Source organism: Eurytemora carolleeae, unplaced genomic scaffold (assembly GCF_000591075.1).
Source record: "Eurytemora carolleeae unplaced genomic scaffold, Eaff_2.0 scaffold15, whole genome shotgun sequence".
NCBI classification, from domain to species: Eukaryota; Metazoa; Arthropoda; class Copepoda; order Calanoida; family Temoridae; genus Eurytemora; species Eurytemora carolleeae.
This window is the reverse complement of record NW_019396069.1, coordinates 168,970-181,231: the sequence shown is the minus strand read 5'-3', so window position 1 is coordinate 181,231 and position 12,262 is coordinate 168,970. Positions and strand designations below refer to the sequence as shown.

Here is a 12,262-nt window from a genome sequence, read left to right as displayed (position 1 = left end):
TCTGGAAATGTTTTTTCTAAATTGGGGGTGGGGACGACAAAACATTTGACCGGATTGCAATTCTCCATTCCCCCTTCCATCTTTTTGCCTTAGAAGTAATCCCCCCCCCCATAAAAATACATTTATTTTTAAAAAAAGGGTCTGCAATAGTAAAATTATTAAAGGGTCCCTAGGAGGGAGGGGGGATTTTTTTTACAAAATAACCCCTGATGTATGTTCTCATGGAGGAATCTCGTTGAGCACATGTTAAATTCATAAAGATTTGACTCATAAAGTACTTTAAGTACTTAAGTCTAAAGTTTAATTTACAGGGTTCCCCACATCATATCTGATTACTTAAAGAGCGCTTATTTTATGTACGACTATTAGTAATGTAGACGAAGGCAGTGCTTAAGATCAATTAAATTTTGATGCGGATCCGGATCCTGGATCCACACTGGAAATAAATTTACTGAATTTTTTAACAAAGAATTTTGTTGTCTAATTTTTTTCTTATTTTTATGCTAAAACTTGATGAACCATTTAGAAATCGGGAAAATTGTATAATCTCTCTTTTTTTTAATAGTTCAGATTTGGGGTTTGAGAGTAAAATTTTGTTAACAGTTTTGGTGGATATTTTGTCCCTTGGAGCCGGATCCGGATCCTAAGCACTGGCCGCAGGGGTGTATATTATCTTTAAAGCTTTTCCCCATTAAAATTCGAGTTTCGACTATAACGTTCTAAATTACAAATTTTTCATCTAATGTAAATTAAGCAATGCTATCTTGAAGGTTATCCTCAAAAATTGGCACTGGTGCCGTAATATATGCATGTCTATAGGAATAGTATTTTTTCCAATAGAATAAACTTGTCAAGATTTTCCTTTTCAATACTGTCCCAATCTTTATTTTTCGAAGGAAATTTAGGCTATTTTTACTAGAAGTGCGTCTTAATCCATTGTTCGTGTATTTCTATATTTTCTTATCGGAAATAATATCAATTACACCGAATCAGCGAAAAAACAATTTCACATTAACGCTTTCTAATTTCTTGAAATACAGGGTTATGATTTTTTACGTTTTGCTAATCTCATAATTTTCAGGCATCTGAGCTTCAAGTATGCAGAGCCATTTTGGTCTCAGTTTTTTCCCTACCTAGTCACTAAAGGTGAACATTTTATTAGTATTGCGCTTTTTTTGTCAATGATTGTTTTTCTGAATTGAAACTTTTAAGTGATGTCTGGTTCTGTGCATAAGAAGATTATCAAAAATTTGAAAAATTTAGAATATTTTAGATAATTGACTTATCTTATTACATTTATAAAGAATAATCTTGTGGAATAATCTTAGTGTATTATGGTTCAAGGAATATTGATTTTGCTCTCTATTTAATTTTAAAAAAAAATCTTATTATGACTTATCGATAACATTTACAACTCGTTAAAATAAGTGCACAGTTTAAATAAACGTGCTCTGGGAAACTAAGTTTTATATTTTGCTTAGTAAGCCCAAAAGTCGAGGAGAAGAAGATAAAAAGAAGAAGATAAAAAGAAGAAAGAAGACAATAAAAAGAAAAGAAAAAAACATCTGAGGAATAAAAGGCAAGGAAACATCTGAAAAGAATACCTAATACTTAAAAGAAATAAAAAATATAAAAGAAAAGAAGAAAAGAGGAGATCAAAAGCAAGAAAGAAAATCAAAGAATGGACTTTGATCGGCCTCATATGAACACTAATGAACCAATTTTCAATACAAGACAAGTCCTGGGATTTAAGGTAATTTAGTTTTTAGTTAATTAATCAATTATTCTATCGATAAATCAATTTAAAAAATTTTCAACCATTCAATCAATAAATCAATCAATAATTTCATCAGTAGATCACGCATTAAATCAATTAATCAAACATTCAATTAATAATTCAAACATCAATCATTAGATCACACATTTAATCAATTTATCAGTATCAATCAGTAGATCAAACATTTAATCAATCAATCAAACATCGATCATTGGATCACACATAATCATTAATCAAACATCAATGATTAGATTAAACTTTAATCAATTAATCAAACATTAATCATAAAATCACATATAATCAGTAATCAAACATCAATCATTAGATAACACATTTAATCATTAATCAAACATCAATGAGTAGATCAAACATTTAATCAATCAATCAAACATCAATCATTAGATCACACATTTAATCATTAATCAAACATCAATCAGTAGATCAAACATTTAATCAATTAATCAATCATTCAGTAGATCAAACATTTAATCAATAAATCAATTAATCAATCATCAGATCACACATTTAATCATTAATCAAACATCAATCAGTAGATCAAACATTTAATCAATTAATCAATCAGAAGATCACACATTTAAATCAATTTTCTAAGAGATTCAATTATTTAAAAAATAAAAATAAAAATTAAAAAAAATTAATCCAGATCGGAGATGTTTATCAAATTAGTGAAAACGCCCTGCAGACCCTTGATGCTATGGCAAGGTAAAAATGGTTAAAATAATCCATGTTTTTAAGATAAATAACCCATGTTTTTAAGATAAAATAACCCATGTTTTTAAGATAAAATTAAATGAAACCCTCGTTATCTCAACATGTTTTTTTACAGTCGTCTGCAAGAGGATGATTCCTCTCAGAAACCTTTCCGGCTTTCCATAGCTTATTTAAAGGTATGTATAGCATACTTATTTATAAAAATTACTGATGATNTCAACGTGTATTTATCCTTCAATTAACATGTACTTATCCTTCAATCAACATGTACTAATCCTTCAGTTCGAAAGATGGTTCCAATGGTTCGAAAGATGGTTTAAAGGGAATGTAGGCGTAATTTCAAGTGGACCTCTATGCAAGTTTCTCTTGAAAGCTTTGTCTGGTAAAGTTATAAATCAGATATCAATGTTTACAATTTTGATAACTAATTATTTTCAATTGTGGGCTTTCTACTAAAGTTACTTGCACATATCTTTTGCTTAAAAGAATAAAGGATTTATCAGCATTTTTTGCATGTTATCCGTTTCATGTTTTTACATATTTCTTTTTTAATATATTTTGTTGATATTTAGGTTATTGAGAACGATTTGGTTCCAATCCTTGAGAATGTTGGAAGTCGTGTCCCGCTATTTCAGGCCGTGGTCCGACTCCTCTCCATTCTTACAGCACCGAGGCAGAGTCTCACAAACATCAACTCAGGTGCGTGAACTGTACATTTTTACTTTTTTTGTAAGGGAATTGTAGTGTTAGTGTTGGGAGTTGTGGGACATAATAGAGTTTTGATTTCATATTTTGAAATGATAAGTATGGTATTGTAGAGTTCTGCTATATATATATATTTTAATATGCGAAAAGATTGTTAAAAGATTTAAAAAATATTTTTATTTTTAGAAGAAAGTTTTCCCGACCATCTGAATGGAATATTAGTTTCTGAGTTAAATAGAACTAAGGTAAAATACCACGTTGTGCCCTCAATGGTTTCTCTTCTCTACAACGTGCCAAGTCGGGGTTATAAAACGGAATTAGAAACATAACATTTGCGTTTCAGAGAATCCAGACTATTTCTCATTTATTTCTTCAATTTTTGGTTAAACGTAAATAAGTTTGATCTTTCTCTTATTTCAAACCAAAAGGAAGTACTATTTCAACAATTTTTTCTATTAGTCAAATGTTTTTATGTGTCCGAATTTTGTCAACTTTTACTATAAAGTTATATATTTAGCTTTTACTTTATTTATTTAGGAGTTATTCGCTAATCCGAGCCTAACAAAGGTTGTAATGCTCCACCTTAGGTAGGTTCATTTTTTCTTTTAAATCTCAATACTAGTATTATCATACTTACCGGTTACTTTTGTCCTGTAAGTGTTGCAATTATTGCTGTATTCTTCGCATCCTTTGATAAAATGCCAAAAATCAATTAACCAGTGTTTCTTATTCTGAATCAAAATGCCTTTACCAGAATCATAAATGTACATTGTACAAAGGCACTTACAGGAATTTGTCCAGGTTATACGCCTCTGAGTATGTATTTCACAGAGTTACAAGAACGCTTTCTAGATTCAGAACTTACACAAGCGGAATAGAGTCATGCTTCATTTTCAAATATTTAAAAATATAAAAACACAAACATAATTTCAGTACTCTCTCTAAAGCCACGAGCCTGTCTAAGACAGAACAAGACAACATCAATAACTGCTTGACTCTGATCAGGTGAATACCTCGTCTGAAAAGGATTGTTCATCTATTTCAAAATAGACACAATTCACCAATTTTTGGAATAGAATATCAACTTGAAAATCCAATTTCAAAGCACAATGATTTCTTGGAATCCAATTTGATCGATCAAACCCGGACTCGGGGTAAAATATATAACCAATCATATTTTAATTTTTGGCCAAACGATCTAAATTTACAAAATGAAGTCCAAATTAAAACGGTTTCACACTTATTCGCAAATTTTTCTTCATATAAGTTGGTGACAACTGAACTGGTTTGAAAAAACATTAATATCTTCAAACTTAATTAATATATCAATATCAATGTTTACAAACAAATTAATATTTTTTTTTCTCTCTTAGGAATATTTTGTACATTCCTGATTCATACAGCAGTCATCAGCACAATCTCATCATTTGGAACCTGTTCCAACAAAATCTAGATCAGGTAGCTGGTAGTTCGGTTTACTCCAGTTCATTCCAGTCTTTCTAATTCATTCCAATCTTTATAGTTCCAGTTTATTTTCAGTTTTTATAGCTCATTCCATTTAATTCAAGTTTATTCCAGTTAATTCAAGTTTATTCCAGTTAATTCTATTTTATCCGAATTTATTCCAGCTCATTCCAGTTTATTCCATTTTATTCCATTTTATTCAATTTTATTCCAGTTTATTCTAATTTACTCTAGCTCATTCCAGTTCATTCCAGTTTATCCCAGTTTAATCCATTTTATTCCAATTATTCTAATTTATTCTAGCTCATTCCATTTCATTCCAGATAGTTCAGTTTAATCCAGTTCATTCTAGTTCATTTTATTCCAGTTTAATTATGGTTTATTCCAGCTCATTCCGGTTTTTTTCTATTTTAATAGCTCATTCCAGTTCCTTTCAGTTCATTGTTTTTTTTTGGCATATTCCTGATAATTCCAGCTCATTTTTATAGATTATTCTGTTGCTAAACATAATTGATTAGGTTCTTCTCGACTCGATGGGCCACAAACACTCATCTGTGTGGTGTACAACTGTTGTTCAGATTATAGCTCTCATATACAAGGTAAGGTTAACTTTTAGGCAAATGTGGGGCCTTAGCCAGTCATAGCTGCAATGCACTTCTCTCAAGCCTGTCCTAGCACAATGCACTCTAGCCTGTCCTAGCCGCAATGCACTGCTCTAGCCTGTCCTAGTTTCTGCTGTCGGTTGAAAATTTTCCTTTTACCTGGCAAAATCACATTGTTTATATTTTGTCGGAAATGAAAGAAAATTATTTTTTCTCCCCTAAACCTTTCTGCTCGTTTTTGTGAAAAATAAGTTTTGATAAAAACATTCCTGATGTTTTATTTTTGGCTATTTCCTTGGAGCATATTAAGTTGTTTATTTCTATGAGCACTGTTCATTGTACATTCAAAGTGGATTTGTAATAATCTTTAAATCAACATGTACTTATCCTAGGAACAACATGTACCTATTTTTGGATCAACCTGTATTTATCTTAGGATCAATATGTACTTATCTTAGGATTCACATGCACTGTTTAGGATCAGCATGAACGTTGTTTAGAATTAACATGTACTTATCCTTCAATCAACATGTACTTTTTCTTCAATCAAAATGTACTTTTCCTTCAATCAACATGTACTTATCTTAAAATTAACATGTATTTATCCTTTAATCAACATGTACTTATCCTTAAATTAAAATGTACTTATCTTCCAATCAACGTGTATTTATCCTTCAATTAACATGTACTTATCCTTCAATCAACATGTACTAATCCTTCAATCAACATGTACTTATCCTTAATGAATGAAAGAAAGATTGTGGTAGACCCCCAATGTGGGATCCCCAGACTGCCATCAGACATTAAGGGTATTACGGTGCCCAAAACTCGTTCACCCGGTGCCTTGTTATCCTTACCCCTATGACCAGGACAATTCAAAGCAAAGCATGGTACTACCGGAAGCAGGCTAGTTACTCAACCTGGCGATAATTGTGTGCCCTCCAACCAAGAGATTTGTCAAGCAAAAGTTACCTGGAGTATTAGAGTGATTCAATCACTTTGTGCCACCATTCTAAGAGAACATGAACCCCTTTAGCTCTTGTCTTCAACTCCTTTACTTTAGCATTATCCCCCCCCCCCTTTAAGTTCCGTCTCAGTGTTGTTTTTGTTTCTCGGGAATTCTGTCGGAGAGCTGGGATAGAGCTCTGTGTGCACTCATATAATATGCTATGCCATTCCAGGATCATGTGCGCCTCTGACAACTTTGCTATCGCTCCAACAATGATACAGAATGGACAATATGAGTATACTTTGCCCAGGGCAGTAGGTCTTTAATATACCAGCCCCGAGTCTCCTGCTCTGACTCAATTCTGAGTGCGGATTTCTTCACTATCATCTACATGATCTTGGAGCTTAAACCACTTTGGTGATTGTGGCATAGAAGCTAGTGAAGACATATCACTCTTCATGTCAAGAATGTTAACCACAGCCATATCCAGTAAGCTTCTCTTAAGCAACCGCTTGGGGCTGTTGAACAGACTACCCCCCAGCATAGAGACGGTAACCCCGTCAACTCCTGGAGCCCTTTGGGTCTTCAGTTTGCTGATTATATGAGAGATCTCTTGTTCTGATACTATAGCGCACATATTATCCTTATGTGACACAGGATTTGTTGGATTAATTATCCATTCTTTCCATCCATGATCGTCTTTGGCAGCTAACTCTTGTATTAGTTGTTCGCCTCGGTGAGAAATGATGTGAGATTGTTTGCCTGATCAGATTTTCTCTAGCTCTTCTAGCACTATCTGTTCAATCCTTTTTTTGTTGGAGGCTGCTGTGAGGGAACCGGCTTTTTTCTTACCCTTCTAACTAAGCTCCAAAACTGTTTGGCAGTTAGTTTGTGGTGATTGGACAATCTCACTCTTTTTTGTTTTTTCTGCCTATTGAGTAATCCTGACAAGTTCACTCTCAGATTCTTCGCCTGGATTCGCATTGACTAGTTTCTTAAGTTTCTCATCCTCTCTCGTGGTCCTTGGAACTGGCCTTTAAGTTTTCCATGGTTCTTATGTTTACTCCTGCTTCTACCTGTCTGCAGACCCCCTGTAACCTTCTGGCGGACTTATTGGAGCGGCCTCCTGTCTTTTTTGTTGCAACTTGACTACATGCTTTTTTTTGTAGCATTCACCAGGGCATTTTGCAAAGCAACACATTTATCTTGTGTTCTCCGAGTTTCCCAATTTTCCTTAAATTGACATGTACTGATCCTTCAATCAACATATACTTATCCTTCAATCAACATGTACTTATCCTTCAATCAGCATGTACTTATCCTTCAATCAACATGTACTTATCCTTCAATCAACATGTACTTATCCTTCAATCAACATATACTTATCCTTCAATCAACATGTACTGATCCTTCAATCAACATATACTGATCCTTCAATCAACATATACTTATCCTTCAATCAACATATACTTTTCCTTCAATCAACATATACTTATCCTTCCATCAACATGTACTTATCCTGAAATTACTATGTACTTATCTTAGGATCAGCATGTTCAGAACCTTCAGCAGTTGCTGCAGGACTTCTTGGAAACCTCGGATACAAGCGAGGACAACGAGTCCAATACTAGCCAGGTATGAGGACTGAGAGTTTAGTGTTAAACTTGGGCTGACGTTTTTTAAACATTTAATTTGTTTGTAATTGTTTAAATAAGTGGTTTAAACCATGATCCCAAAATATTTGTAAAAGTCATAATAACGTTCCTGGTGATGATACATAAACCCCAATCTTGTCCTGTTGATATTTATGACTTAAAAAACCATGGGAAAATGTTGCAAGTGTACCAAATCTAATGCCTCAGCCATATTTGCGCAACCTCAAGTAATTTTTTAAATCATGAGAAAATTACGTTAAAATATTAGTCATTTTTTAAAGTATATTCTTGAGAGAAAATTATTTGAAACTCAGCTTTATTCTATTTTTCATCTTATTATATTTTAAAGTTTAAAATTTAGTCCCTTCATTAATTTTATCTTTAGGTGATCCAGTTATCTTTTGTCACTAGCTTTCTTTTGTCATTAGCTTTATTTTTTTAGCTTTCTTTTGTCATAAGCAGTGCTTAGGATCCATTTAATTTTAATGCGGATCCGGATCCTGGATCCGCACCGGAAAAATGGATCCGGATCCGGCTCGAGATCCAGGTCATTTCTTTTAAGATTTACTGAATTTTTTTAACAAAAAATAATTTTAAAATTTTGTAGTTTTTTTTTCGCTTATTTTTATCCTAAAACTTCAGAAATGAGGAAATTTTTAAAATCTCTCTTTTTTCAAAAGTTCAGGTTTGTGTTTTAGGAGTAAAAAATGTTTTTTTGCAGCTTTTTGTTGATATTTTACCTCTTGGATCCGGATCCATGAATCTATCACTAGATTTTGTTGTCACACGCTGTTCTTCGTCACTTTCTGTCATCACTGGCTATCTGCCGTTACTTTCTGTTGTCAGTAGCTCTTTTTAGATTTACAGTTCTAATTAGATATTGGCAGTAAAACTACAAACTCTTTATTTGAATTTTGAATTTTAGAATTCGTCACCTGTTCTCCGCTCCATAATTGTCACCAAGCCTAAAGGTATGTTTAATAGGGGACACCACGAAGAAGTGGAAACTTGACAAAATCAAAAAGCGCATAGGTTCTTTGGGTGATGTCAACCTTCACTATTGTAATGCAAAAGCATTTTTTGCTCCAACTTGATGAACTTAGGTGGAAGTAGTTTCAGGGAAAAATTTCAATTTTGTTAAGGATAGAGAGACAATTCGACACTTAGTGACCATGCATTTGTTTCTAACAAATTGAGACAAGATTTTGCCTGCAAAAGTCTGCAAAATCTTGATTTTTGATGGAGGTCCGATGCCAAATTTTCTTTGAGATCCGTGTAGAGGGCCACAATGGGAGGCTGCTTGCAAAATTTCAGCCTTGGATCTCACTTTTTAGAACCAAATGCAGCCTCTACAAAATTTAACGTCACAAAGGGTCAAATTGTCCCCCTATCCTTAACAAAAATCGAGATTTTTTCATGAAAACGACTTCCACCTGATGCAATGCTCCGATCAACCTTAAATTTTCACAAAATGGTCATATTGGACCACATCACCCATAAAAATTATGCATCAAAAATAAAATTTAACCCCCTTCATGTGACATTCTAATGTTTAAGATCACCTATTATTTTTTTGTTCATCCATTTAAAAATGCTTTGAAAAAGCCACTTAATAGTATAATTTTTTATTACAAGCTTTGATAGATATAAATTATGAATTAAAAGAATATTAGTAAAAAAAAAATACGTTCTTTATATCAAAAATTTTCAGAGAAAAAGATGTTTATAATCTTTTTGATATTTTTAGAACCCCCTCTTACCTGGGAGGTTCAGAATATGGACTCGCAGACGAACAACATGGTAAGAAAACAAACTGTTTTTTTGGAGAAAAATATTTCTTATTATTTTTCCAATAAGGTTGTAAATGATCTAATTTTTCTTTGATAAAAATGAAAATTATTAAAGAGCGCAAAAATATCTAGCTAAACTATTCAATTATGAAAATAGATGTTTAATATTAAATTAATTAAAAACATGTGAAAAGAAAATTGAAAATTTTACACCCTGCTTTTAGTCAATTAAAACATTTTCACTCTGCTAGGGAGTTGGATGCTTTATATTAACCCTTCAGAAAATTAAGAATAAGTGCTACATTTTTCTGAAACATTATTTTTTTTGCATGTTTTTATCCTAATTTTAAACTAAACACAAAATGTATCATTCATTCCTTTCTGATTGTAGCAGCCCTATAGGGTGTTGGGGGTTTTTAACAAAGAGAATAGAATATATATTAGAGTGGAATTTACTAGAAAAAAGTGTAGTGTAAAACGGCCATTTTGTTGTACTGTTTCCATACTACAGGTGTACTTCACATGTTTGCGCTTTATAACTTTTATAGGAAATCTAAAATTAATATTAAAGAAAACCAAATTATGAAATAGGCTGGTTTCATAATTGACCAATGATCATTTCACATAGACTCTATGCCTTTCACTTTACAAACGATGATTTTCCGCTATAACTATAAATCAAATGATGATTTTATTCACCTAATTCATTTTATAAAGTTTATTTAACAGCTTTATGAATAATATAAAGACTAAACACTGGTAATCACAATCAAGAATAATATAAAGACTAAAGACTGGTAATCACAATTAGGAATAATAAAGAGACTAATCACTGGTAATCTCAATTAGGAATAATAAGAAGACTGAATACTGAAAATCATGTTTAGGAATAATAATGAGACTAATCTCTGGTAATCACAAATAGGAACAATAAAGAGACAAATCACTGGTAATCGCAATTAGAAATAATGAAGAGACTAATCTCTGGTTATAACAATTAGAAATAATACGAGAGACCAATCTCTGGTAATCACAATTTTGAATTATAAAGAGATTAATATCTGGTAATCACAATTATGAATAATAAAGAGATTAATCTCTGGTAATCACAATTATGAATAATAAAGAGAGTAATCTCTGGTAGTCACAATTGTGAATGATAAAGAGACTAATCTCTGGTAATCACAATTATGAATAATAAATAGACTAATCTCTGGTAATCACAATTAGGAATAATAAAGAGAATAATCACTGGTTATTATCACAATTAGAAATAATTAAACACTGGTAATCACAAATAGGAATAATAAAGAGACAAATCACTGGTAATCACAATTTATAATGTTAAAGAGACTAATCTCTGGTAATCACAATTAGGAATATTAAAGTGACTAATCTCTGGTAATCACAATTAATAATAATAAAGAGACTATCATTAACGAAAAGACGGGTTCTTTGATTAATTTGAAAAGTTTTGGCTAACATACAGGGTTACATCCAATGGATGAGACTTCAGAGACGATTGTACGGAATTTATTCTGTCTGTTTTCTTGTATTCATGTTTCCCTGCAAATTTAAACTTTTGTGTTTCGTTGCCAAATCATTAAATAGCTATTAAAAGACTACATTCAAGACAGAACACAAAATTTAACCTTGAAATCGTCATATTTTAGGAATTTTAAGTAGTCTTTGCAGTCTCATCGATTGTAACCCTGTATTTTCTTTTTCTTGAAAATGTTAACATTGGGGTTTTACGAAGGGTTCTGCCATGAGGAAAAGAAAAGAACGAACTCTAAGCCTGCCCGCCCTGGCCCTAGTTGGTCCACCCTCCGACAAGAAGAGGAAGGTGACCTACGACGAGAAAAGAATGGACAAGCTGGAGGTGGTCAGTATGACAGCCTCCAGTGGAATTGGTTCTGAGTGTACCATCAACCTGGAGGGTCATATGACACCATCATTTCCTTCAGAGCCTAGTATGCTTAACTCTAAAAAAAGGTAATTCAAACCCCTCTGAATCATATCTAATTTCTAATATGTCCATTTAGATTTTAGTGACCTTCCACTCACTATTCACAACGATTCTTGTAACATTAATCTATGCAAAAATGAATATTCTTTTGTTTCTATCTGGAAATTTATAATTTCCAATTATGGCCTTTATGTAATTTCAGCAGTGGCAAACAAAAAATTTTCAGAATTTAGCACATTCCCAGGGTGGCCAAAATGTACGGATTGTACGGATTGATTTTTTTTAACCCTAAAATTGTACGGATTGTACGGATTTGTTTTCAAATTGTACGGATTGTACGGATTTTTATCCTGGAAAATACACCGTTTTTTTAAATTTTCACTCATTTCAGCAAATTTTTCATGAAAATAAAAAAAATTTCTCGTCAAAATGAAGTTAGTTTAACTTATTTTCTGCATTCTAAATAATATTAGATTGATTAATGTTTCAATTGACAATCAAAATTCATTCATAATTTTCGAGATATGTCCAAGAAGTGTTTATTTGAGAATATGTTCCATAAGTACTTATTTGATTGCTTATTCAAGAAGATGTTCCAGTATCCTGTACCCAGTATCCT

General features: G+C 32.3%; 1 protein-coding gene across 1 annotated transcript in view; it reads left to right on the top strand.

Annotated features, from left to right (window-relative positions):
* LOC111711743 (protein timeless) overlaps positions 1 to 12,262 on the top strand; it is a 21,196-nt gene that overhangs the window by 871 nt on the left and 8,063 nt on the right. Inside the window, exons 2-15 of the mRNA XM_023486172.1 lie at positions 1,082 to 1,146; positions 1,482 to 1,753; positions 2,442 to 2,500; positions 2,625 to 2,685; positions 3,082 to 3,208; positions 3,401 to 3,459; positions 3,752 to 3,801; positions 4,148 to 4,219; positions 4,588 to 4,672; positions 5,197 to 5,277; positions 7,775 to 7,864; positions 8,810 to 8,855; positions 9,632 to 9,765; positions 11,425 to 11,669. Coding sequence (XP_023341940.1) covers positions 1,682 to 1,753; positions 2,442 to 2,500; positions 2,625 to 2,685; positions 3,082 to 3,208; positions 3,401 to 3,459; positions 3,752 to 3,801; positions 4,148 to 4,219; positions 4,588 to 4,672; positions 5,197 to 5,277; positions 7,775 to 7,864; positions 8,810 to 8,855; positions 9,632 to 9,765; positions 11,425 to 11,669 — 1,181 coding nt within the window. The 5' untranslated portion in view covers positions 1,082 to 1,146; positions 1,482 to 1,681. The remainder of the gene's footprint in view (positions 1 to 1,081; positions 1,147 to 1,481; positions 1,754 to 2,441; positions 2,501 to 2,624; positions 2,686 to 3,081; positions 3,209 to 3,400; positions 3,460 to 3,751; positions 3,802 to 4,147; positions 4,220 to 4,587; positions 4,673 to 5,196; positions 5,278 to 7,774; positions 7,865 to 8,809; positions 8,856 to 9,631; positions 9,766 to 11,424; positions 11,670 to 12,262) is intronic.